This window comes from Phocoena sinus, chromosome 6 (assembly GCF_008692025.1).
Source record: "Phocoena sinus isolate mPhoSin1 chromosome 6, mPhoSin1.pri, whole genome shotgun sequence".
Taxonomy (NCBI): Eukaryota; Metazoa; Chordata; class Mammalia; order Artiodactyla; family Phocoenidae; genus Phocoena; species Phocoena sinus.
In genome coordinates, this window is record NC_045768.1 from 65615020 (window position 1) to 65639207 (window position 24188).

Below are 24188 nucleotides of genomic sequence, written 5' to 3' on the forward strand. Positions count from 1 at the left end.
AGTACCTGCACTGTTTTGGAATATCATGTTCATCTACTGACAGGTGTTCTTTAATAGCTAACTCCCATGATCATCTACTGACAGTTGTACTTTAATAGCTAGCTCCCATGATCTTTTTATTGTTTTTGGTTTATTAGCTCCATACAACTGCTTTCACACACTATCTCTTTCTTATTCTGCATTGCTGTACTTGTTTGACCCTATTTAGTCACAGAAGAGTGAACAGAATTGCGCCAGTCTCTGGGAGGGATATATGGACAAGAGAAAGGCTAACATTAGCTAAGTTTTTAGGTAAAGGAGAAATTTTGGAAGAGTGGGAAGAAGTCCTGCAAAATGACGGGGATCTTCATTTATAGAGGCCAAGTAGATTGCAAAGAACAGAATGTTCTGATGGCAAGGAGTGGTAATTTAAAACGGAATAACAAGTAAAAGGTAGAAGAAGTACAGAAATACTTGTTCACAAGACCCAGAGAAGTGCTGTGCCATTAGCGAATAGAGGGATGTTAAAAAGTTGACACCTCAAATTCTTTTCAACAGTGGGAAAGTTATCAGTCTTAAATAGATTTATATACACTTAGTGTGATTAAGAGACCTGCATGGTTTCCTTTAGTTTTCCACATATATTTCTCAGGTTACCTACCATTTGTGAAACATTTCTGTTCTTTGTACCTCAAGATCAAGGTGTCTCTTGCCATTTGTTGTAACTAATTTTTGTTTGTTTAAGAGTTTTGCACAGGAGATAATACAAGTATGTCCTGTCCTGGATTCCATACCCCTTAAGAGATGGCCCCTCTCTAGAACTGTCAGTTATTCCAGAGCAGATGCAGTCATGATATTGTAAAAGTTGTGCAGAGTTTTATTGGCAGGTGTTTATATATGAATAGATATTCTTTTATTCAGCAAATACCTACTGAGAAGCTACTGAATGCCAGGCACTCCTCTGTGTGATGGGTGAGCAAGCTGAAGGAGGTCTCTGCCCTGTGGAGCTCACATCCTTAAATGTGTGGTTGGTGGAAGGGTGCGGACAGGCAGTAAAAAAGTGAACAACTACCTAAGGTGAATTTAGATAATGATAATGGCTGTGAAGAAAATACAAGAAGATGGCAATAGCGTGAGTGGTGGTGGGAGTGAGAGAGGTATGGTGTGGTAAGGACTCTCCAAGGAGAGGGTAGTTTGACCAGGGAAACCTGAATGGTGACATACACTGAACACAGACTTTCAGGTAATCCTTTAAAAGCATTTGAACTTGTTAAAAGCTTTAATTCCCACATCGTTATCTTTATAAAAAGTGCTCATGTATCAAGATTTAAACCGAGCGTTATGGATTTACTTAGAACATGAATATTTCCTGAGATTTTATTTGACTAAAAATTATAAATTTGGGAGTATAGCTGTTGTGCTTTAAAAATCAGAGTGATCTGGGACTTCCCTGGTGGTCCAGTGGTTAAGCCTCCACGCTTCTACTACAGGGGGCATGGGTTCGATCCTTGGTTGGGGAACTGCATGTTGCATGGCACGGCCAGAGTGCTGTTTTTTATCTTGACTTAGGAAATTAAGAAAAATGAATTGTACTTTTGTCATATATCAGATATTTTAAAATGTTTGTATTCTCTTTATGTTAGCAAATAGAGTTCTGAAGATTAAATGATACAACAATGCAGTTAGCTTATAATTAAAATTTCTTTCTTTGTTCAGAAATTGATCACCCATGAGAAGTTTGCAAGTGCATGTGAAGAATTGAATAATGCGTTACTACGGGAACAGCAGGCTCAAATGCTATTGAATGAGCAGGCACAGCAACTACAGGAGTTGAATTATAGGCTTGAATTACATTCCAGTGAGGAAGCTGACAAAAACCAAACTCTTGGAGAAGCTGTTAAGGTAGAAAACATCCCTCGCATAAGGGTTTATTTCTTCCAGGTTTGGGTCTTTGAGGGAATCATGTACATGTCTTGAACAGGGAAGAAATCCCAAGATATGAAATTTTATTCTGTAAGAACTTATAAGGATGGGACTTCCCTGGTGGCGCAGTGGTTAAGAATCAACCTGCCAATGCAGGGGACATGGGTTCGAGCCCTGGTCTGGGAAGATCCCACATGCTGCGGAGCAGCTAAGCCCGTGAGCCACAACTACTGAGCCCACGTGCGACAACTACTGAAGCCCGTGCTCCTAGAGCCCATGCTCCACAACAAGAGAAGCCACCACAATGAGAAGCCTGTGCACCACAACGAAGAGTAGTCCCCGCTCGCTGCACCTAGAGAAAGCCCGCGCTCAGCAACGCAGACCCAATGCAGCCAAAAATTAAATAAATAAATTTATTTATTTAAAAAAAAAAAGAACTTATAAGGATGCAATGAAACATGGTTCTGGGACCTCAATTCCAAGCTTGATTCACGTGTATTGAAGACGTAGAAGTAGGCTTTGCCGGTTGGAAACCAAGTAGAGATTTTGTTTTTGTTTTTGTTTTTTGCGGTACGCGGGCCTCTCACAGTTGTGGCCTCTCCCGTTGCGGAGCACAGGCTCTGGATGCGCAGGCTCAGTGGCCATGGCTCAACGGGCCCAGCCGCTCCGCGGCGTGTGGGATCTTCCCGGACCGGGGCACGAACCCGTGTCCCCTGCATCGGCAGGCGGACTCTCAACCCCTGCGCCACCAGGGAAACCCCCAAGTAGAGATTTTTCCAGTAATAATTTTATTCTTTGTTTCACTTATCTTCATTTTTTCCTGTCCTTAGTTCTTTTCTTTTTCTTGTTTTATGCCCTCCAAACATTGAAAATCCACATGTCTTTTGGATGTGAAAGGTTTTGGGTCTAGGTATCTCTGATTCTTATATTAAGTGTTTGAGGAGGGGGCGGTTAGAAAGAGTTGGTCTCCCTGTCATTTATTTGTGGGAAAGGTGTTTAGAAGGGAAAAAAGAAGTTACAATAAAATAATTGTCATTTAGAAAACTTCATTAATGGATTTAGGACTACGATACCTTTTGGAAATGTTGGCTATAAAATGTAATAGAATTATAGATTATGATTATAGTATGTGTAAAATTTTTACTAGTGAGGTTATACACACTGGAATGGAACAACGAATTCCAGGAAAACCAACATGATGTAACACAGCCTATATAGTAGGTATCATGTAGCATACCTAATACAGTAAACAACTCCGAGTTGGTATATAATTTATTATAAAAATAATATATATTTATTCAATACTAATACAAATGCTAATAATAAAAGTCAAAATTTGTCGAGAGCTTACTGTTTGCCAAGCACTGTGCTAAATACTTTCTAAATACTTATCTCATATAATCCTCACACAAACTCTATGGGATTATTCTCATTTCATAGAAGAGAAAACTGAGATGCAGAGAGGCACATAACTTGCACAACCATTAGTAAGTTACAAATCTAGGGAATCAGATTTTATATCTGCCTTCCTAATCACGACATTAACTATATTACTGATGGACAGCATACACAGGCCAAGCTCTGTGCTGCGGTCTCTACGTGAATTGTTTTGTTTCATTCTTAAACTACCGCTATGGAATTGGTACTATTATTGTTCTTACTCCTTTCTATGAAATTGAGAGAGTTCAGTGGACTTGCTCAGGGTCTCCTCGCCTGTAAATGTTGAAACCGGGATTTAGTTTTTTAAAAAATGTATTAAAAATCATTAACCGAAGTTCTTAGGTTAATTAGGTAGATTTAGATTTATTTCAGTTTCCTTTTCTTTATTATTTTTTTCTTTTTTGCTATTATAAGTAATTCTAAGATAAGCAGCCCTGTCGCAAAATCTTTATACACATATTGCAATTAGTTCCTCAGGATTAATTCCTAGGTAAAGAATTACTAGGTCTATAGCCACATGTTTTAAAGTGTAAATATTATCAACTGGCCTACAGCAGATTTTTACATTCTCTCCTAAAATGCATGAGAATTTCACTTTTTACCCAAGCTGGCTATTACTATTAAAATTTTTTTTGGCCAATTTGATCAATATATCATTGTTACTTGAATTTTATTTCTTTGATTGCTAGTCAGGTTGATCATTTTTATTATTATATTGGTCACTAGACAACATTTTTATGCTTCATGTCCCATTAATAGATAAAGTAGGGACTTCCTGGGTGGCGCAGTGGTTGGGAGTCCGCCTGCAGATGCGGGGGACACGGGTTTGATCCCTGGTCTGGGAGGATCCCACATGCCGTGGAGCGGCTGGGCCCATGCGCTGCCAACTACTGGACCTGCGCTCTAGAGCTCACTAGCCCCAACTACTGAGCCCACATGCTGCAACTACTGAAGCCCAAGTACCTGGAGCCCGTGCTCTGCGGCGGGAGAGGCCACCACAGTGAGAAGCCCACACACAGTAGCGAAGACCCAGTGCAGCCAAAGATAAATAAATAAATAAAAAAAAAAATAAAGTAATTAGCCATGCTTTGAAAAAGCATTTAATTCATATTAGAGTCTTTTCTTTTCGAAATAGCATGTAGTTGAGTTTAGGTATAGTATCTATCAGCAGATAAAAAAGCTGTTCATATTAATTTCTTTAAAATGTGAGTAGCTTAAATATTGTTGTCAGGAGTGGAGAATTGTTTAATTACTATCTCTTAGTTAGAACTAGCAGGTAATGTGAAAATGCTCTCTTGTGGGCAGCAGTGTGGTTCAGTGGAAAAAGCACTGGCCTTGGAACAAGTATTTTCAAATTGAAATCCCAGTACTGTCACTTGGACAAATAACCTTTCTGAGCCTCAGTTTCCTCTTCTGCAAAATTAGGCATCATAATACTTAAAGCTACCGAATTTTTATGAGAATTAATTAAGATACTGTTTGAAAAGTAAGTATATGTTTGATGAATATTCTTTTGTGCTTTTCAATAATACTTAAACAAATAGTTTTTTTGTGTGTCCTTTGTATAACTTCTTTTAAAAACTAAACTGTATTGCTGCTGCTTCTGTATAAAAATAAAATAAGATCAGGAATAGAATATATGGAAAATACAAAAGAGAAAACAAGTTATTCATAACTTATCTAACAACACCACTGTTTACATTTTGGGGTTTTGGTCTCAGCTCAGTAGTGTCTAAGTAGAAACTAAGATGAAATTTTCTCTGGAAGGAAGCTTGCCTAATTACGTTTCTTCAAGAGCTTCTGCAAGCTAAACTCAACCAAGTAACCGGCCTGTGAATAAAGAGACACATTAATCTTATACACGTTGCTAAACTTCTTTGTAAATTCTAATAATACTTTATCTGTACTTTCTAGGGTTTTCTATGTAGACCATCATATTATTTCTTCTATAGTACCAGTTTTGTTTCTCCTTTCCAAATCTTAATCCTTTAATTTACTTTCCCTTCCTTATTGTAATGGCTAAGATACAATGCTGAATAGAAGTAGAGACAACAGCCATCCTTGTCTTGTTCTCAATCTTAACAAGAATTTTTCTAACATTTCTCCATTAAGAAGGAAGTTTGGTATAGGTTGCTATAAATTGCTATAAGTTGATAATCCTTATCGGGTTAAGGGAGTTATCTTCCTAGATTATGCACAATTTAAAAAATCATAAATGGATGTTGGATATTATCAATACATTTTTATGCATCTACTGAGATAATCATATGATTTTTCTCTCTTATTCTGTTAGCAAGTTGAAATATATCAGGAATTGGCAAACTATGGCCCATAGCCTGTGTTTATATGGCTTGTGAGCTGATAATTGTTTTTACGTGTTTAAAGGATCATAAACAATGAAAAATCAAACAAAACCAAAGAAGAAGAAGTGACAGACTGCATGTGACATACAAAGGCTAAAATATTTCCTCTCTAAAGTTTGCTGACCCTTGAATTATTACATTATTAAGTATTCTAATGTTAAGCCAGCGTTGCATTCCTGAAATAAACCCAACTTGGTTGTGGTGACATTTTTTTAAATACTTTGCTGTGCTCAGTTTTAAATTTTTCACCTATGGCTTTTAAATCTGTGTTCCTAATCGTAATCATCTTGTAATTTATCTCTCTCATACTGTCCTTGTCACTTTTTGGTATCAAGGTTTTGCTATCATGAAAGGACTTCTCACTCCAAACATGTGGAGTAGAAACTGGATAAAATATAACAAATGAATTGTGGGGTATATAGCCAAGCTTAAAACAAAGTGAGAAAAATGCTCATGTACTAGAAATAAAAAGGATATCTAAAAGCAAATGGTGAGAGGAGGTAAAGTCTAAATGGCTCATTGGGCTGTGCAAATCTATTTGGAGGCTGAAGTTGATAATCATAACGTTAGGGAAATCTAGGCTTCAAGCCCTATGGACTAGAAAAGAGCTGCCTGTGTGAACCTTAGGATCTGGAAGGGCTGCCCTACTATGAAAATGTGGCCTAGAAAGCCCCTACCTACCAGCTACAGGGAATTTGATATTTACTCTGGATACGGAGTAGGAAAAAAGTCACAAAGAAATTGGAACCCCAGGCTGTGCTACACGTGGATGTAGGTTCTTAGTTTATGCTACTTTTATGTCCAAGGATTTAGCTGAGAAATTATCTTCAAAATGGTCCAATCCTTGTAGAACCAGCGTGACCTTTTAGAGGTAAACTTGAAAATATTCAGTGAGGAATGCTTCTGTAGCTCACAGAACACACAAAAGACTTGTATGCAAAATTCAATATTACAAAACATGTAAAGAAATGAGTTGCACATCAATTGAGAACATTTACATCTGAGGTGGTAGGAATACTTAAAGTACTGGCAGGTGCTTTAAAAGATACTTGAAGTGTTTTTTAAATGTTCTAATAAGGTATGGGTAGATATAAGACAAGAAGTGAAAATATAATCATTGAAATTAAAAACTCAGTGAACGATTTGAACGTTGGGTAGACATTAGTGAAAAGATACTAGCGAATTGAAAGTTAGCTGAGGAAAAAATATATTAATCCATGGCTCAGTGCATTTTGACAAAGGTATACATATGTCTAAGTACCACCAGAGTCAAGATATAGGACATTTTTTTATCCCCCAAATTTTCCTTGTACTTCTTTCCACTCAATTCCCTTTTTTTTTTTTTTTTTTAACACTCTCCCTGCTCTATCCTGGCAGCCACTTATCCAGTATCACTTTAGATTAGATTTACTTTTACTAGGGTTTCACATAAATGGAATCAGACAATATGTACTATTTGTATCTGACTTCTTTCATTTGGGGTAGCATTTTTGAGATTCATCTATGTTGTTTCTTTTTATCATTGAATACTATTCCATTACGTGGATATACACCAATTTGAATTTATCCATTCACCTGTTGATAGATATTTAGATTGTTTTCATTTAGGGCTATTATGAACAAAGCTGCTAAGAACATTCTTGTACAAATCCCTATGTGGACACATGTTTTGACTACTCTTGGGTAATACCTAGGAGTAGAAATTCTGGGTTGTATGGTAAGAGTACGTTTAAAATTTTAAGAAATTGCCAAAGTCTTTTTCCAAAAGGGCTGCACGATTTTGCATTTCCAATAGCAGTGGAATATGAGTTCCATCAGCTTCGTATCCTGGCGAGTACTTGGCACTGTCAGTCTTTTTAAGTTTATCTGTTATAGTGGGTGAGTAGTGGTATGTTTTTTGGTTTTATTTTGCATTTCACTGATGACTAATGATGTTAAGCGTCTTTTAGTATACTTATTAGTCATTCATATGTCTTCCTTGTGAAATATATGTTCCAGTCATTTGATATTTTAAACTTTGGGTTGTTTGTTTTCTTATTCCATTGCAAGAATTCTTTCTATTTTCTGTGTACAAGTCTTCTGTCAGGTGTGTATTGAGAATATTATCTTCCATTCTATGATTTGCCTTTTCATTTTCTTAACAGTATCTTTCAAGTAGAAGAAGTTTTAAATTTTGAAGAGTTTTAAATGTTACGGTTCATTTTTATCTTTTACATAAGAAATGTTTGCCTACTCTGATGCAGAAAGATTTTTGCCTGTATTTTCCTTTAGCAGATTTATTTTTTAAGCTTTTACCTTTAGGTCTGTGATTCATTTTGAGTTAATTTTTATATATGGTTTGATGTAAGGGTTGAATAGATGTTGAGTTGTTCCAGTGCTACTTGTTGAAAAGATGATCCTTTCTCTGTACAGTTACCTTGGCCCCTATATTGAAAATCACTGTGTGTGTTTACTTATTTACTTTTGAACTTTATTTCTGTTTCAGGCATCTGTATGTATGTCTTTATGCAAATTCTATATTGTTTAATTTACTGTGCCTTTATAGGAAGTCTTATAGTTCATATCTTTGAGGTGCTGTAAGTTTTGCACTTTGTTTTTCAAAAATTGTTTTGGCAGTTTAAGTCCATTGAATTTCCATACAAATTTTAGAAGAAGCTTGTCAGTTTTCTGTAAGACATCAAATTTATTGGTATAAAGTTGCTTATAATACTTCATTCTTACCCTTTTTTTTTTCTTTTTGGCCACGCTGCACAGCTTGTGGGATCTTAATTCCCCAACCAGGGATTGAACCTGCACCCTCAGCAGTGAAAGTGCACAGTCCTAACCACTGGACAGCCAGGGAATTCCCTCATTATTATCCTTTTAATGTTTGTAGGATCTGTTGTGTTAATCCCTCATTTATTTCTAAACCGATAATTTGTGATCTTTCTCTCTTTTTTTTCTCTAGTTAGAGGTTTATCAGTTTTGTTGTTCATTTCAAAGAACACATTTTGGCTTTGTTAACTTACACTATTGTTTGTTTTCTATGATACTTGTTTCTGTTCTTATTTTTATTATTTCCATTCTTATGTATACTTTGGGTTAGTTTATCTCTTCTTTTTCTAGCTATTAAGGGGTAAATTTATTAGGTCAGAGATCAGCAAAGTATCACCCAAGGTCAAATCTAGCCCACCATCTGTATATAAAGTTTTATTGGAATGCTGCCATGCCCATTTATTTACATATTGTCTATAGCTGCTTTTGTCTTACAGTCTTTGAGTTGAAACAGAGACCATATGGCCTGCAATGCCTAAAATATTTACTACCTAGCCCTTTAGAGGTATTGAGTATTTTTCAGAACTTAAAAAAAAAAACCTCTGCTATTGGCTAATTAGGTATTCCTCTTCCTTTTATTTTTTAGGTGTTGCTCTAGTGTTTATAATATGCTTCCTTCACCTAGCACAATCTGTCTTCAAATGATATTATACCACTTTATGTATAACATAAGAATCTTATAGCATTATACTTTTATTTCTCCTCTCCTTTTCTCTTCATTGTTGTTGTCATAGATTTTACTTTTACATATGTTATAAATCTCTCAATTCATTGTTATTATTTTTGCTTTAAATAGTAGATTAAAATTTATTTATTTATTTTTGGCTGCTTTGGGTCTTTGTTGCTGCACACAGGCTTTCTCTAGATGTGGCAAGCGGGGGCTACTCTTCGTTGCGGTGTGTGCGCTTCTCATTGTGGTGGCTTCCCTTGTGGAGCACAGGCTCTAGGCATGTGAGCTTCAGTAGTTGTGGTACACGGGCTCAGTAGTTGTGGCTCACAGACTCAGTAGTTGTGGCTCGCGGGCTCTAGAAAACGGGCTCAGAAGTTGTGGCACATGGGCTTAGTTGCTATGCGGCATGTGAGATCTTCCTGGACCAGGGCTCAACTCCATGTCCACTGCATCAGCAGGTGGATTCTTAACCACTGCGCCACCAGAGAAGTCCCTAAATAGTAGATTTTTAAAGAAATTAAAATAAGCAAACAATTGTCTTTCATCAATGCCCACATATTTACCATATTTGAACCATATTTCCTTTTTATGACTTATATTTTCATCTAGTATTATTTTCCTTCTGCTTCAAGAACTTCCTTTAACATTTTGTGTAGTACATGTCTTTATTTCTGGGAAGTATTCAGTACTTTACCTTATGGGTAACCACGCTCTGAGAACCACTGGTGTAAAGTTCTTGAGAAGACCTGGGAAAGATAAGAGCCAGAGTACAAGTGGAGGGTTGGCTTTAGATAGAAGGGACACCTCCTTATTATATATGTAGGAAAAGGGATGGTTAGATGAGGGCAGTTATTAGTAAACTTTCTCACTGATGCTTCTTTCTTTGTGAAGGAGGCAAACTCATACGCTTTGAATATGGAGGGAATTTGGAGGAGGAAGGCAGTTGGAGAGTAGAGTAGATTTGAAATAGTCATTGTAGAGGGTAGGGAGACCAAGTCAACCATAGAAATATGACCAATGTGCCAGTAGAAATATAATTGGAGGGCCCCTTTGAGACTGATCATTATGGTTAAACAGTAAGTATGAAAGGATATTTGTTTGATATCAGAGAGCAGGCTACCTGAATCAGTGCTTTTGGATGCAGAACAAGTTATGGGATAATAAGGTTCAGAGTTTGAGTATGGAATGGGGTTAAGTAGAGGCCATGAAGAGGCCAAGGAAATGGAGAGGTCATATTTTTAGATGTGTTGCCCATATTATGTTTCAGGTTACCCAGATTGATGGAGTAGGTATTGGAGTGAGACAAAAGCTATGAACCTGTTACATGTAGCTGAGAATCAGCATAAGCGTATTTTTAGTGAGTAGTATTTCCAATAGATGTAACTGAGTCTAGCGTCTGGAGCTACACTAACATGGTAGCCACTAGCCACATGTGGCTAATTAAATTAATTAAAATTAAAAATTCAGTTCCTCAGTCACACTATCTACATTTCAAGTGTGCAGTAGCCTCATGTGGCTAGTGACTGCCGTATTTGCAGCACAGATATAGAAAATACCTGTCATCACAGAAAGTTCTATTGGACAGAGCTGGTGTAGAGGACAGGTGCATCTAGGCCTTTAGCAGACCCTTTAGGCGTGGAAATCGAAACTTAACTGTAATATTCTTTCCATTAGGCAGAAACCTTTTAGAGCCAAAGGGCTTAGGAGAGACAAGCTCTTCCTATTGCTGATCTTGAATGAATAGAACTAGTTTAATAGTTATAAAGTTCTCTAAGAACTCTTAAGTCAGTGAAGGGGACGTACTTTGAAGGCAGGAACTATAATTAGCTAGATATAGCACATCTCTCTATTGTTGGGACTATAGACAAATGAATATGGAAACATCGTATGGAAAAAAGTAGAACAAGTTAAAGATTTGTTTATTTTTATTTTTTCCCCATTCCCCTAATCTGTTCCTGAGATATTTTATATTGTTGACCTGGTCGATAGTACCTTTAGTGCTACTATACTTCTGAGGCAGTTTTGTTAGGCAACATTTCTTTATTTAATATGGGTAGTTTGTAAAACAACAAAAGCTATGCATCTAATGTATTTTTTTTCTTGACTTAAAGTAAGCTTGTGTTTAGATTTAGTAACTACTTAAACTAAGAATTTTATCTGGGATCCTGCCTTTCATATTTTTATGTTTAATAGAACTCAGCTTCTATTTAATAGTAGACACTCTATATTAATGGAGTAGGTGAAAAACTGAAATAAAGTGTTACTTTAATGAGAGAGTGAACCTGTGGATAAAATACTTGCAGGAGCTAATACAGAAATGTGTACCTTAAAATGGGTTGCTGCTGTGACAATACCTAAAAGTATGAGGCACTGGCCTAGAGATGAGGTGGTTTGTGGTGAGGAAATTGATATCAGAGGTGTAAAGGTAGAAATTCATATTAAGCTGTGGCAACATTTGATAAAACTGTACTTGTGATAATTTAGGAAGAAAACTTCCCCTATAGTTGTAGGGGAAGTGGTTTGAAAGAATTAATGGTATGTGTTGGCTTTGACATTCTGCTTTGAACAAGCTATTACAAGAAAGAAAGGAACTCAGGAAAGAATTAGTTGTCTTATGAGCATAAATAAAAGGGAAGAGAGAGTGAGTCTAGAAATCTGGGGCCTAGAAGGAGCTGATTATGACTCAGTCCCATGGCAAAGAACAAATCAGGGGTATGGCTTTCTTATTCTAACCTGCTATCTTAGATGGCCTCAAGATAACAACCATTAAGTTCAAGTATACACACTATACCTGTGTGCACAAATGGCTATGTGGAAACAGGAAAACCAGTAGTGAGGATAATCTCCAAGAAAGAATCTTGTATTTATTGGCACATGGCACTGACTGGAATCAAACAAATTAAAAGCCTACCAACTTTTGTGTTGCCAAGAAATCACAATTCTGGACTAAAATAACCTTATACTGGTTAAGTCTTAAACAGTAAGCCTTAAACGGTCTATTCATTTATCATTTTAATTGATGCTCAGAATTCCATACTGTAAATAATTCATCATTTATTTAGTTATTTGTCTACTGATGGGCATTAGATTTGTGTCATTTTTAAAGGTATTATAGGTTTGAGTAAGGAGACTGAATTCCTGACAGGGCCAAGGTAGATCGAGTTCTGGTGCATACCCGAAGCTCAATAACATTTTATTGAATTTAGTCAAACAATAGAGTTACTGTTTGCACTTGTGTATACAGTGGAATAATTGGTCAGGATAATTAAATTTTAGAGGAGGGACATGTGATTTGCAGTTTCAATGAATGGAAGGCCTTGGGAATGCCATGGTATTGACATTTGTGGTATTCCTTTTGGCACTTGAGGTATTCCTTAGGAAAGATAATTTTCCTAGTGTTAACCAATTCTATTAGTAACAGAGAAATATTGAAAAACAAAACATCTGAAATAGCCCATTTATCTCCCCAAATAATTTTTTTTTTTTTGTGGTACATGAGCCTCTCACTATTGTGGCCTCTCCCGTTGTGGAGCACAGGCTCCGGACGCGCAGGCTCAGTGGCCATGGCTCACGGGCACAGCCGCTCCGCAGCATGTGGGATCTTCCCGGACTGGGACACGAACCTGTGTCCCCTGTATCGGCAGACGGACTCTCAACCACTGCGCCACCAGGCAAACCCCTCCCCAAATAATTTTGATACATGTAGCTGGTGCCAACCTGGGACTAGACTCATCTTCTGAAAATCCATTCCATGACCCCATAGTGAATTGATTTCTCCTAGTTGGCCTACAAATTGTAATTTGATGATGCATTTCTTTGACTGAGTGTATAGTTGATGTTTGCATAATATGTTAAAAGCAAAATAGACCATAGGCTCATAGATAATATGCTGATGGGGTAATTAGACTCCTATAAATAAAAATTTAGGAAATGATAGTAATTTATGAACTGATAGCAAGCAAGGGGAAGGATACAGAAACAGAATGACATAATTACTTTTCTGAGACGACATTGCTTATATGAAAAGAGATTTTTAAATTTTGCTCTGTCTCTAGTAAGTTTGACATTGAAAATGACTTCCCTGGTGGCGCAGTGGTTGAGAATCTGCCTGCCAATGCAGGGGATACGGGTTTGAGCCCTGGTCTGGGAAGGTCCCACATGCCGCGGAGCAACTGGGCCTGTGAGCCACAACTACTGAGCCTGCGCGTCTGGAGCCTGTGCTCCGCAACAAGAGAGGCCGCGATAGTGAGAGGCCCGCGCTCCGCGATGAAGAGTGGCCCCTGCTCGCCGCAACTAGAGAAAGCCCTCGCACAGAAACAAAGACCCAACACGGCTAAAAATAAATAAATAAATAAATTAATTAATTTAAAAAAATGATTCACTTAGGATTAGAACAAAGCTATAGCTATCGTTGTTCCTTAATTTTTCTTGGGAAAAGTTAGCTATCTATTAAATTCTTATATAACTTTCAATTACATTGGAAACACACTAGATGTGTTTATTATTTATAGAAAAATTTAACATATTTTTATATTTATAGGATTATTTAATAAAGCAAATAATCTTCCTGTAGCATTTAAAAAATCACCTCCTGATTTATATTTCTTAAAAAATAAGTTCTGATAATCTAATTAATTGATACATATATTTGAGCCTTTATTGTGGAAAGCACAATACTTAGCTTTGTGGAGAATATGTTGAATTTAATTGAAAAAAATTTCCTACATCCTAATGATTGGTGATAGAATTGAAATGACAGTGGATGAGAACTTCTAAAACTCTTTTACAAAATCTTAAGCTCTCTGGAACTGTCACAATCTTGTAATTTTGTCCATGCAAAATGCTAGACATTGGTTGAGAGAGAATGACTTACGGGAGAAAAATAAAGATTTATTCACAGCAAGTCTCCCAAATACTAGTTCCTTTGTCTAACTCTGACCCAAGTCCTTGATCATAAATTCTTGTTGGTCGTCATTTTCTGTCCTCTGCTAACTTCTGCTATCCTGTCTTTCCTCTCCCAGAGCTGTATCAGCCTCACAGGGTCTTAGGGCTTGTGCCTCTTCCTCGCTCCCTGTCATCCCTCACCTTCTTGCAGCTGCTTTGGCTTTTTCTTGCTCATGTCTCTATTTTAATAGAAAATGAACTCTGTACTTTATTATTTTCCATTCTCAAAACTTTATTATGCTTACATTATGGATAAGAAAGAAGAAAAAAAGGTATGTTTTTCAGATTTCACATGGAATAATTTGCAGAGATATTTTGGAGTTGGAGTAATTGTGGCAAAGTCCACATTTTGTGAATATTTACCTTCTTTTTATTTGAGTATCCTAACCTTTGTATTATTATTTTTTTAATTTTTAATGCATGTATAACCAGTTTATTGAGAAGCCTTAATTTTTCAGGGGTATGAGTGTGCAGCAGTTTTTAAAAAATTAATTAACTTATTTATTTATTTTTGGCTGCGTTGGGTCTTCGTTGCTGCGCATGGGCTTTCTCTAGTTGCGGTGAGTGGTGGCTACTCTTCATTGCAGTGCGCAGGCTTCTCATTGCAGTGGCCTCTCTTGTTGTGGAGCATGGGCTCTAGGAGTGTGGGCTCAGTAGTTGTGGCTCGCGGGCTTAGTTGCTCCGTGGCATTTTCCCGGACCAGGGCTCGAACCCATGTCCCCTGCATTGGCAGGAGAATTCTTAACCACTGCATCACCAGGGAGGTCCTATATTATTAATAACATTATTTGCCATACTCTGAGGTTATAGAATGTGAATGTTGCAATATATTTTGAATAAATAACCATATTTTCTCTAGTAATCTTTTAAACAAAAGAGCCCTCAAATTCATTTACTTTTAAAAATTTAAACATTATTTAGTTGATGAATCCTGATTATAATAACAATTAACATCTATCATATAACCCATTTTCATAAAGTAGGATTATTAACATCATTACTTAATTTAAAAGTCTTATTTTTTACTTTAATCCCATATTTTTTTTATCGTCCTAATGACTTACACCATTGAGACCTATAAGGTAGTCAATTATATTTCAAGGTCAGAGAAAAAAGAACTAAGAAAACAACAGCTCTCAGATAATTTTTTAAAAAATAATAATTTAACAGAGAAGATTCAAGCTAGAAGCTAGAAGATTTACAAAAAGTTTTTCCATTTTTGTAAGACTGAACACAACAGAAAAATACGTAAAAAATACATCTCTTTTAAATTTATTATGACATTTTCCTTTTTTCAAAGTACAAGTACTCATATGTAATTTTAATGTACTTTTTTCCATGTTTAAATTTGTCCTCAATGAATTATAATTTGAGATTAGGGTTATGTTTCTTAATCGAGTGCTAACTTTTGCTTAGATTATATTTTAATATTACTTAAAATATTTTGAATCATGCAGTTCAACTTTGTATAAAATTTTTTTATAAATGTTATCTTAGTTTACTTTTTCTGATTAAACATGTTCTCAGAAAGAAAAACTTTAAAAACACAGAAGAAACAGAGATAATTTGTATGTAATCCCGTCATCAGCCATATATAACCATTAAGAATATTTTGGCAAATAAAACTGGAAGTGTGCTGTACATACAGTTTTATATTTTGTTTTTGGGGGCAGAGTGACATTGTTTACACTTACATCATACAAGCAGGTATTGGAATATAGATTGTAGTCAGGCAAAAGTGGAAACAGAGAGACCAGTTAGAGACTAAGAGTATAATCTAGACCAGAGATGATGGTGGTTTAGAATGGGTTGGTAGGAGTAAAGAGTGGTGAGATTCTGGATTTATTTGCATTTTGAAAATAAAACTTACAGAATTTCTAATGATTTAGATGTGAAGTATGAAAGAGGTGAATCAAGGACGAACTTCAGCAACTGGGTGAATGGGATTGACATTTAAGATGATTTTTAAATGTTATTTTTAAAAATAAAATGGCTTTTTTTTTTTTTTTTGGCCGTGCCACGCGGCATGTGGGATCTTAGTTCCCTACTAGGGATCGAACCCCTGCAGTGGGAGCACGGAGACCTAACCACTGGACCACCAGGGAATTTCCTAAAACATTATTTTAATGAGCCATATAATATTCCATCACATGAATGTGCTGAAATGTATTTAACTATTTTCCTGTTGTTGGATATTCAGATTGTCTCCGTTTTTCACTATTAAAAATTAAGATGAATATCTTACACTTAAGTGTTTGATCATAGAGCTGATTATATTCTCAAGGTAGAGCTCAAGAAGTAGATTTATTGGGTCAAAAGATATAGATACTTTAAAGTGGTGTGTATGTCTTTAAAAAAAATATTTATTTATTTATTTGGCTGCATTGGGTCTCCGTTGCAGCACATGGGCTTCTCTCTAGTTGTGGCATGTGGGTTTGACCTTTCCTACTTGTGGTGTGGGCTCCAGAGCGCGTAGGCTCTGTAGTTTGCAGCACGTGGGCTCTCTAGTTGAGGCGCATGAGCTCAGTAGTTGTGACACGCGGGTTTAGTTGCGCAGCGGCACGTGGGATCTTAATTCCCCGACCAGGGATCGAGCATGTGTCCCCTGCATTGGAAGGCATACTCTACCACTGGCCCACCAGGGAAGTCCCAGACTTCCTGGGAAGGTGTGTATGTCTTTAAAGCTGTGAATATTTTTTCAGAACCTGTGTTTACTTCAGGTGTATATATGTGCAGGGGGAGTATAAGAGCACCTGCTTGACTCCATTCTCATCAGCTTTAGGTATCATTACGTATTGTCCAGAAAACACCAGTAGCAACAAATCAAAACTAGGAAGCTTTGCCGGTTTGGCAGATAAGGAAAGGTATACTGTTTTATTTTGCACCGAGCGTAAAAAGGAACAACGAATTTCCCCCCACACAGATGTTTTTTATTCACATAATTTTATGTAAAGTTAGTATGCTATTTGTAGTGTAGTTTTAGAAAAGAGGAAGAACTAACATTTCTGAGCGTATGCTTCAGTTAGACACATTGTAAGGCACTTCATATTATTTTAACAGTTATAACATGTTAGAAGTAAGTATTATTGTTTATTTTTATATATGAAGAAACAAAAATATCTGCAGAGGACTTGGGAATATATATGATGAAGTTGCTTTATGTAAAGGAAAATACATTTGTTAATATTGCTTAAAAGGCTTCTCTTTGGGACCTTAATAGGTTTAAAGACTGTTGCTGTTGAAAGATTGTAATATTAATTTGTCACAGCAGGAAATTTTCATATATTTAAGAAAAATAAAATGCTTCACACCTAGTTAAAGGGAAAGTTGATAAGTGCTATGTTTTCTTTGTGTATTATAAGAATATTTCCATGACAGAGTAAAAAAGTATTTGCCTTTTCACAAGTTCATTCTTAGGTTAGTTTTAGGACAGATATTATTACTTCTACACTTGAAAATATGCATATTCCTATCACCTGTCATATGTTGCCCACTTAAGGAAAACTCAGTAGTGATGAATCTGATTTACCCTTACCAAGCCTTTTAATAATATTCTGAATTAAGCTACATGGTAGAGAAAATTTTTTCTTGAGCTTTACAAGAAGAAATTGTACAGTTTATTTTCAAAATTCCCATTTTAGTAGATAAAAAGTAACATATTGGCTTTTCCATTTTCAATAATATTCATATATATTATACCTATATACATGCATATATACATGTATATATACATATACTCAGTTATATGTATATACATACACATACTATACAATTATATACTTTATAAAAATAAATTACATATATTCATGTATGTATAAATTACATTATATATACTAATTATATAGTCATATATTTCATTATATATAAATTATATGTATTATACAGATATAAAATACAATTTATAACAGTATAATTTTATATATAATTATATATTTCTACTTATATATTGTCTGTGTAAATATATAAGCTATACATGTATGTATATCTGAATATATTTAGGAATGCATATTTTTAGAAACCTATTCTATGACATGTTTTGGGTGTGGTCTTTGTCGTTTGCATGTTAAGTCTTTTGTTGGCTCTTTGCCGTTTGGTCACTTCCAACAGTTGATGGTATGCTGCCCCTGGGTGGTGGCAAGTGCTTTGCTTCACTTACGGTCTGAATTTACAAAGCCTGTGCTTTAGTAAGCTCCAGATTTCACAGATTTTCTTTCTTTGCAATTAAGAAAAATTTTTTATAAAAATTGCTGAATGGAGAAGGTTCATGAAGGGAGCTGGCTGATTTCTATTGTATAAACTCTTTTAAGGAACGAATATCTGTACAATTAGATATCTTTCTTACTAATTCTTTACTATTTATCCCTAGACTCATCATCGCACCTTGACTCCAGTGAATTCTAATTTACTCTGACATCCTCTAGTGGCCAAATCATTGTCTGAGTCCTATCATAGCTCACAGTACTATCATGAGATAGTCATTACATGCATGGCTTTGAGACTTTAGGCCAGTCTGCTGTTAAAATGTTTCCTTTCCTCCTGGGTTCTCAGACTTGGATGATGGTAATCCATTTACTATACTTCGAGAAAAGTTGGAGGAATTTGCTTTTTCTCTTTTTTTGTCTTACTCTCTCAAGTTTCTCCTCTCATGGCATGGAAGCAGGAAACAGAATCACCCCAGCTTTTCTTCTTCCATCTATGACTGAATCTCAGATGAGAATACTTTTCTAGTTCACAGTGTTAGAAATAAAACCTATTGATCTGCCCCTCGTTTGCGGAATTCATATTGCAACAGGCTTCCGCCTTAAAAACATCAATCCCATAATTAGTAACTGGAAGTACAGACAAGGAGTAGATGAAACCAGGCAATGGGGGCATCAGTCATCCTAGCATTAGCTCAGAGAATGTTTCTTTGATGTAGGCAAAGTGGGAATGTGGTTCTCACACCTGTGGATTCTCATGAGGATTTTGAGTCATGCTAAAAATATAACTCCTATGGATTAGATGCTTTACACACATTTTCTGTAATCCTTGCAATTACCTGGAAAGTTAACATAAACTAGCATAATAAATTATGGATATATAATGAATTAAGGATCTGAGTTATTAATAAATTTTCCCAGAGTCACATATTTGTAGATTTTGGAGTCAGAATTTGAACTCAGGATCTGCCTAACTTCATAGCCTATTCTATTTCCAATACAGCATTTTCTTTCAGAGTTTGGGGAATTTTATTTTCTCTCTATGAGAGAGTTTTTTAAAAAGAAAATTGGTTAAAGTAGCTAGAAATGGAAATTGGAATAATTCTAGAAGTGTCTTAATCTACAGCTATTTAGCTTTCAAATGCTTTTCTTCAACTGAGTGTTTATAATTTAGACTATTTGAAGTTCAGTTCAGTACCAGTGGTAGGAGAGTACCAAAATGAGGTAGATGGTAAGCCTCAGAGGATTAACATTTCTACCTTGTGCAATAATACTCGATAGACGCTTCAGAATTCATTCTCATTTCCTCCTGTTTTTTTCCTCTTTTCTCTTTCTGGAACACTTATTAGTCTGTCAGAAGTCAAAAATCTTGGCTTGATCTCTGTGGTTCTTATAATTTCTCATCTATTTTCTGTCTTTGCATTTTAGATTCTGGTAAAGTCTATAAATTTCTCTTAATTTTTCTATTTAAATATTTTATATTGGTATCATATTTTTAATTTCTAAGAATTGATTTTAATTCTCTGGTTCTCTTTTCATAACATCCTTTTAAAAAGATAGTTTCTGAAAAAAAAAGATAGTTTCTGTATCTTCTTAAATTGTGGTTTTTTATTGTGAGTTTTAATAGACAATAAACAATTATTTAAGTTCTCATTCTCCTGAGGTCTATATATATTTTTTTTCTGTTTGTTTCTGCTGCTCCCTTTCTTTCATGTTGAAGGTGTGGAAGATTGCATTTTGCCAAATGGTCACAGCAGTATTTCTGGTCCCACAAATGCTTCCAGAACCTTGCTGCTCTCATATCAAGAAGTGAGGTCTATTTCCCTCTCTCTGAAATTGGATAGGCCTTTTGACTGCCGCTATAAGTAGAACAAGGACAAAGTGACACTGCAGGACTTGTAGGACCAGGTCATAGGAGGCAGCATGGCTTTGGCCCGTTCATTCTCTTGCTCTCACTCTCGTCTTTCTCTGGAGTCTCTCTCAGTGTTCTGTGTTGGAATCTGGCCATCATTCTCTGAGGAGACCCAGGTCACGTGGTGAGCTACATAGGGCTGTTTTCAGCTAATGGCCCCAGCCAAGGTCTCTTGCAGCCAGGCAGCATCAACTGCCAGACATGTGCGAATGAGCCTTCAGATGATTTCACACTCCAGCCTTCTGCTGAGACCCCATTTATCAGGGAGCGGAGACGAGCAGTCCCTGCTGTGCCCTACTGTATTTCCTGTTCCCAGAATGCATGAGCCTAATAAATAGTTGTTTTACACCACTGCATTATGGAGTAATTTGTTATGTAGCCCTAGTAACTGGAACCTAGGCTTTCCTCAAATTTATGGTAAAGATTAGTTTTGTCATTCACACTTACAAATGAAGAAAAAGAAAAGCTAATCAGGTGCTCTTTGTACAGAGACAAGTCTTGGTGGCTGGTTGGCTTTCCTTTAGAAGCGGCTGTGACAGTATGGAGGTTCCTTAAAAAAACTACAAATAGAACTACCATATGACCCAGCAATCCCACTACTGGACATATACCCTGAGAAAACCATAATTCAAAAAGAGTCATGTACCACAATGTTCATTGCAGCTCTATTTACAATAGCCAGGACATGGAAGCAACCTAAGTGTCCATCAACAGATGAATGGATAAAGAAGATGTGGCACATATACACAATGGAATATTACTCAGCCATAAAAAGAAATGAAACTGAGTTATTTGTAATGAGCTGGATGGACCTAGAGTCTGTCATACAGAGTGAAGTAAGTCAGAAAGAGAAAAACAAATACCATACGTTAACACGTATATATGGAATCTAAGGAAGAAAAAAAAAAGGTCATGAAGTACCTAGGGGTAAGACGGGAATAAAGACACAGACCTGCTAGAGCATGAACTTGAGAATATGGGGAGGGGGAAGGGTAAGCTGGGACAAAGTGAGAGAGTGGCATGGACATATATACACTACCAAACGTAAAATAGATAGCTGGTGGGAAGCAGCCGCATAGCACAGGGAGATCAGCTCAGTGCTTTGTGACCACCTAGAGGGGTGGGATAGGGAGGGTGGGAGGGAGGGAGACGCAAGAGGGAAGAGATATGGGAACATATATATGTGTATAACTGATTCACTTTGTTATAAAGCAGAAACTAACACACCATTGTAAAGCAATTATACTCCAATAAAGATGTTTAAAAAAAAAAAGAAAAGAAAAGAAGGGGCTGTGAGCTGGCTCTTAGGCTGGGTGACCCCCAAATGTCAGTACTGGTCTTTGTTCTGTGGCACTGTCACCTATACCCAGCTGCCTGTTTCTCTCTTAGAGAACTCATCCAATTTTTGTGTGGTTTTAGTTCGTTTTATGGAATACATTTCTTTTTTTTCCTTGCAGGTAGATGTCTGTTTACAGTGGGTTTTGCCTGGTTGGGGGAGGGGCATGTGGGTGTGGTTGGTCATTCTGAGTGTAGTCTTTCAAATAATTTCTGTCCTCTGGCCTGGACTTATGCCTACCTTGTATTGTTCCTTATGTTTTCACGTCTTGAGCTCTTCTAGGCTGTAGAGCACCACCATGCCTCTTTTCTGTACACGTCTTCCACATGGACTCTAGGCTGAAGGCTGAAGGCTGAAGCTTCTTCTGCTGCACTTCATTTGTCAGCTGTTTTTGCTTTTCATATATATTTTCTGAAAATTTTCTTCTGTTGATACCCCTTCTCTCTTTATTTTTGTTGTTGTTTGTTGATACTTCTTCCTAAAATGGAGTTTTTGTAGGGAGAAGAAATATCATTTTGAACTGGACTTTAGGCCTTCTTAAATCAGTTGCCTGACTATATATTTCTATAGAAATCTTGCATTTCATCCAACTTTGAAAATGTGTTCATATATACCTAGGAGTATGCCATATCTTTCCTTATAATCATTAAAATTTAACACGTGTCTGATATCATCACCTCTTTCTTGTTCCTAATTTTGGGTATATGTTTTTAATCTGTTTAAGCTAGGTGGGTGAGAGTGTCCTAAGTTTTGTTTCTTGTACATTGAATAGGCCACTTGGGTTAAAAAATCTTGTGATACTTGAACCTCTAGTTTGTTGTAGCCGAATAAGCTTTTCTGCTTCTAAGCTATGCCTAACCAATTAAAGTTAGAATTCTCCATACATGATGTGCTTTCCTCTGGGCCAGAATGAGGGAAATGTATTAACTTCGTTATTTCTTATTACACATTTTAAAAAATCTGAGATGAGGACCTTTCTTTCTTAGAAGTCTTTAATAATAGAACTTCATAACAGAGTGAATATAGGGGCTATAGAAGTGAGAGGAATAAAAGATGAATTAATATTTTCTTTGTAAGATTAATAGTGTTTCTAACATAAAGAGATAGGGTGAGGGATCAGTTTGGGGAATGCAAGAAAGATTATGATTTCAAGTTTTGGTTTTATTTAATTTGAGATGATCGTAAATTTAAGTGAGGAAATATATAATTGGTGGTTGTAGTAAAGTGTTGTTAAAGATGTAAGGAGTAGATTAAATATCTTGAAGATTTGAAAGAAAGAGCAGACAAATGTAGGAAAGGTCTAAATTTAGAAGACAATAAGAAGAGGTATAGAAAAACAGGACCTAGAAAAGTAATATGTGAAGAATTTCATTGAAAGCATTTCCAGTGGTGTCAAATGCCCAGAAATATTATGTAGTAAGTTTGAATCAATTTTGAAAATTTTGTTTGAAATATTTCTGCGTAGGCTTAGGTTTATATATAGAAACTCTTTAAGAGAAGATACTTTTCAAAGGAAAAATTTATTCAATGAATAGCTGTTCCTGTCCCCAGGAACATCTCAGTTTACTGGGAGAGAAAAGGTAAGTGTACATGTAAATGTAATACAGAATAAAGAGGGCCAGCATAGAGATAGAGGGTACTACAGAAGTACTACAGAAGCCCGAATGATACTATTTGTAAAAGCCGTAGGTTGTCAGAGGGTAGTTGAGGTTTTCATTAAAACCATTTTTCTCTGTAAAATTATTTCACTCTTTTCTAAAAACAGGTCAGAAAATTAGCTTCTGTTTATTTGAAAAAACAATCACCAGGGTTTGTGTATCCTTAGTTCATAACTGAGCTCTCTCCTTCTTGATTGGCATATAGAAGAGGCTGAGAACTGGACACTGACACATTGAGTACTGCCTCGGCTAGAACAATGGTGGAACCAGAGGCCAGATTTCACATGGCAAAGAATAGAAAGACTTTAGTTTGTTTATTGAGTGATAACTGCTAGACACTTTGAATATATTATCACGTTCAATCCTTACAGCAACCCGTGATACAGGCAGCATAATTTCCTCCTTTACAGATTAGCGAACTAGAACTCAGAAATGTTAGTAATTTGACCAAAGTTCCTCAGAAAGTAAATATTAAAGTAGGAATTTGTATTTAGATTTGTTGGCTTTAAAATTCCTACTGTTATTACATCCGGTGTGTGGATGGGAAATGAAAGTAGTAGATGTAGATTTTACTTTTGGGGAATTAACAATGACAAAAAGAAAAGATGATACATGATAACCTGAAGGAAGATTATGATAAAGTGAAGTTTAAAGAAATGAGGATCACGTAGGTATGTCTGAATTGAAGCCCATGATTCTGTAATATATAAAGATGAGAGAGAATGAGGAGAAAGTTAAGAAGAGAGAGGTGAAAGATCTGAAGATGTGAGATTGGGTAAATAGGGTACCATGAAAGTTAGTTACTAATTTTAAGGTCTAAATCATCTAAAACTTAAATAGCTATAAATCTGCTTACCATGTGTTTTCTCTCTACTGAGAGGACTCTGCAAAACTAGCTATACAGAGATTGATGTTATATATGTTAAAACTATGTGTAAAGTATATATAAG

At 36.1% G+C, this 24188-nt stretch overlaps 1 protein-coding gene across 1 annotated transcript in view; it reads left to right on the forward strand.

The window, feature by feature from the left end:
• The window catches only part of CCDC171 (coiled-coil domain containing 171), a 362781-nt gene that overhangs the window by 205003 nt on the left and 133590 nt on the right, over positions 1-24188 (forward strand). Inside the window, exon 21 of the mRNA XM_032636251.1 lies at positions 1696-1881. Within this exon, the coding sequence (XP_032492142.1) occupies positions 1696-1881 (186 nt within the window). The remainder of the gene's footprint in view (positions 1-1695; positions 1882-24188) is intronic.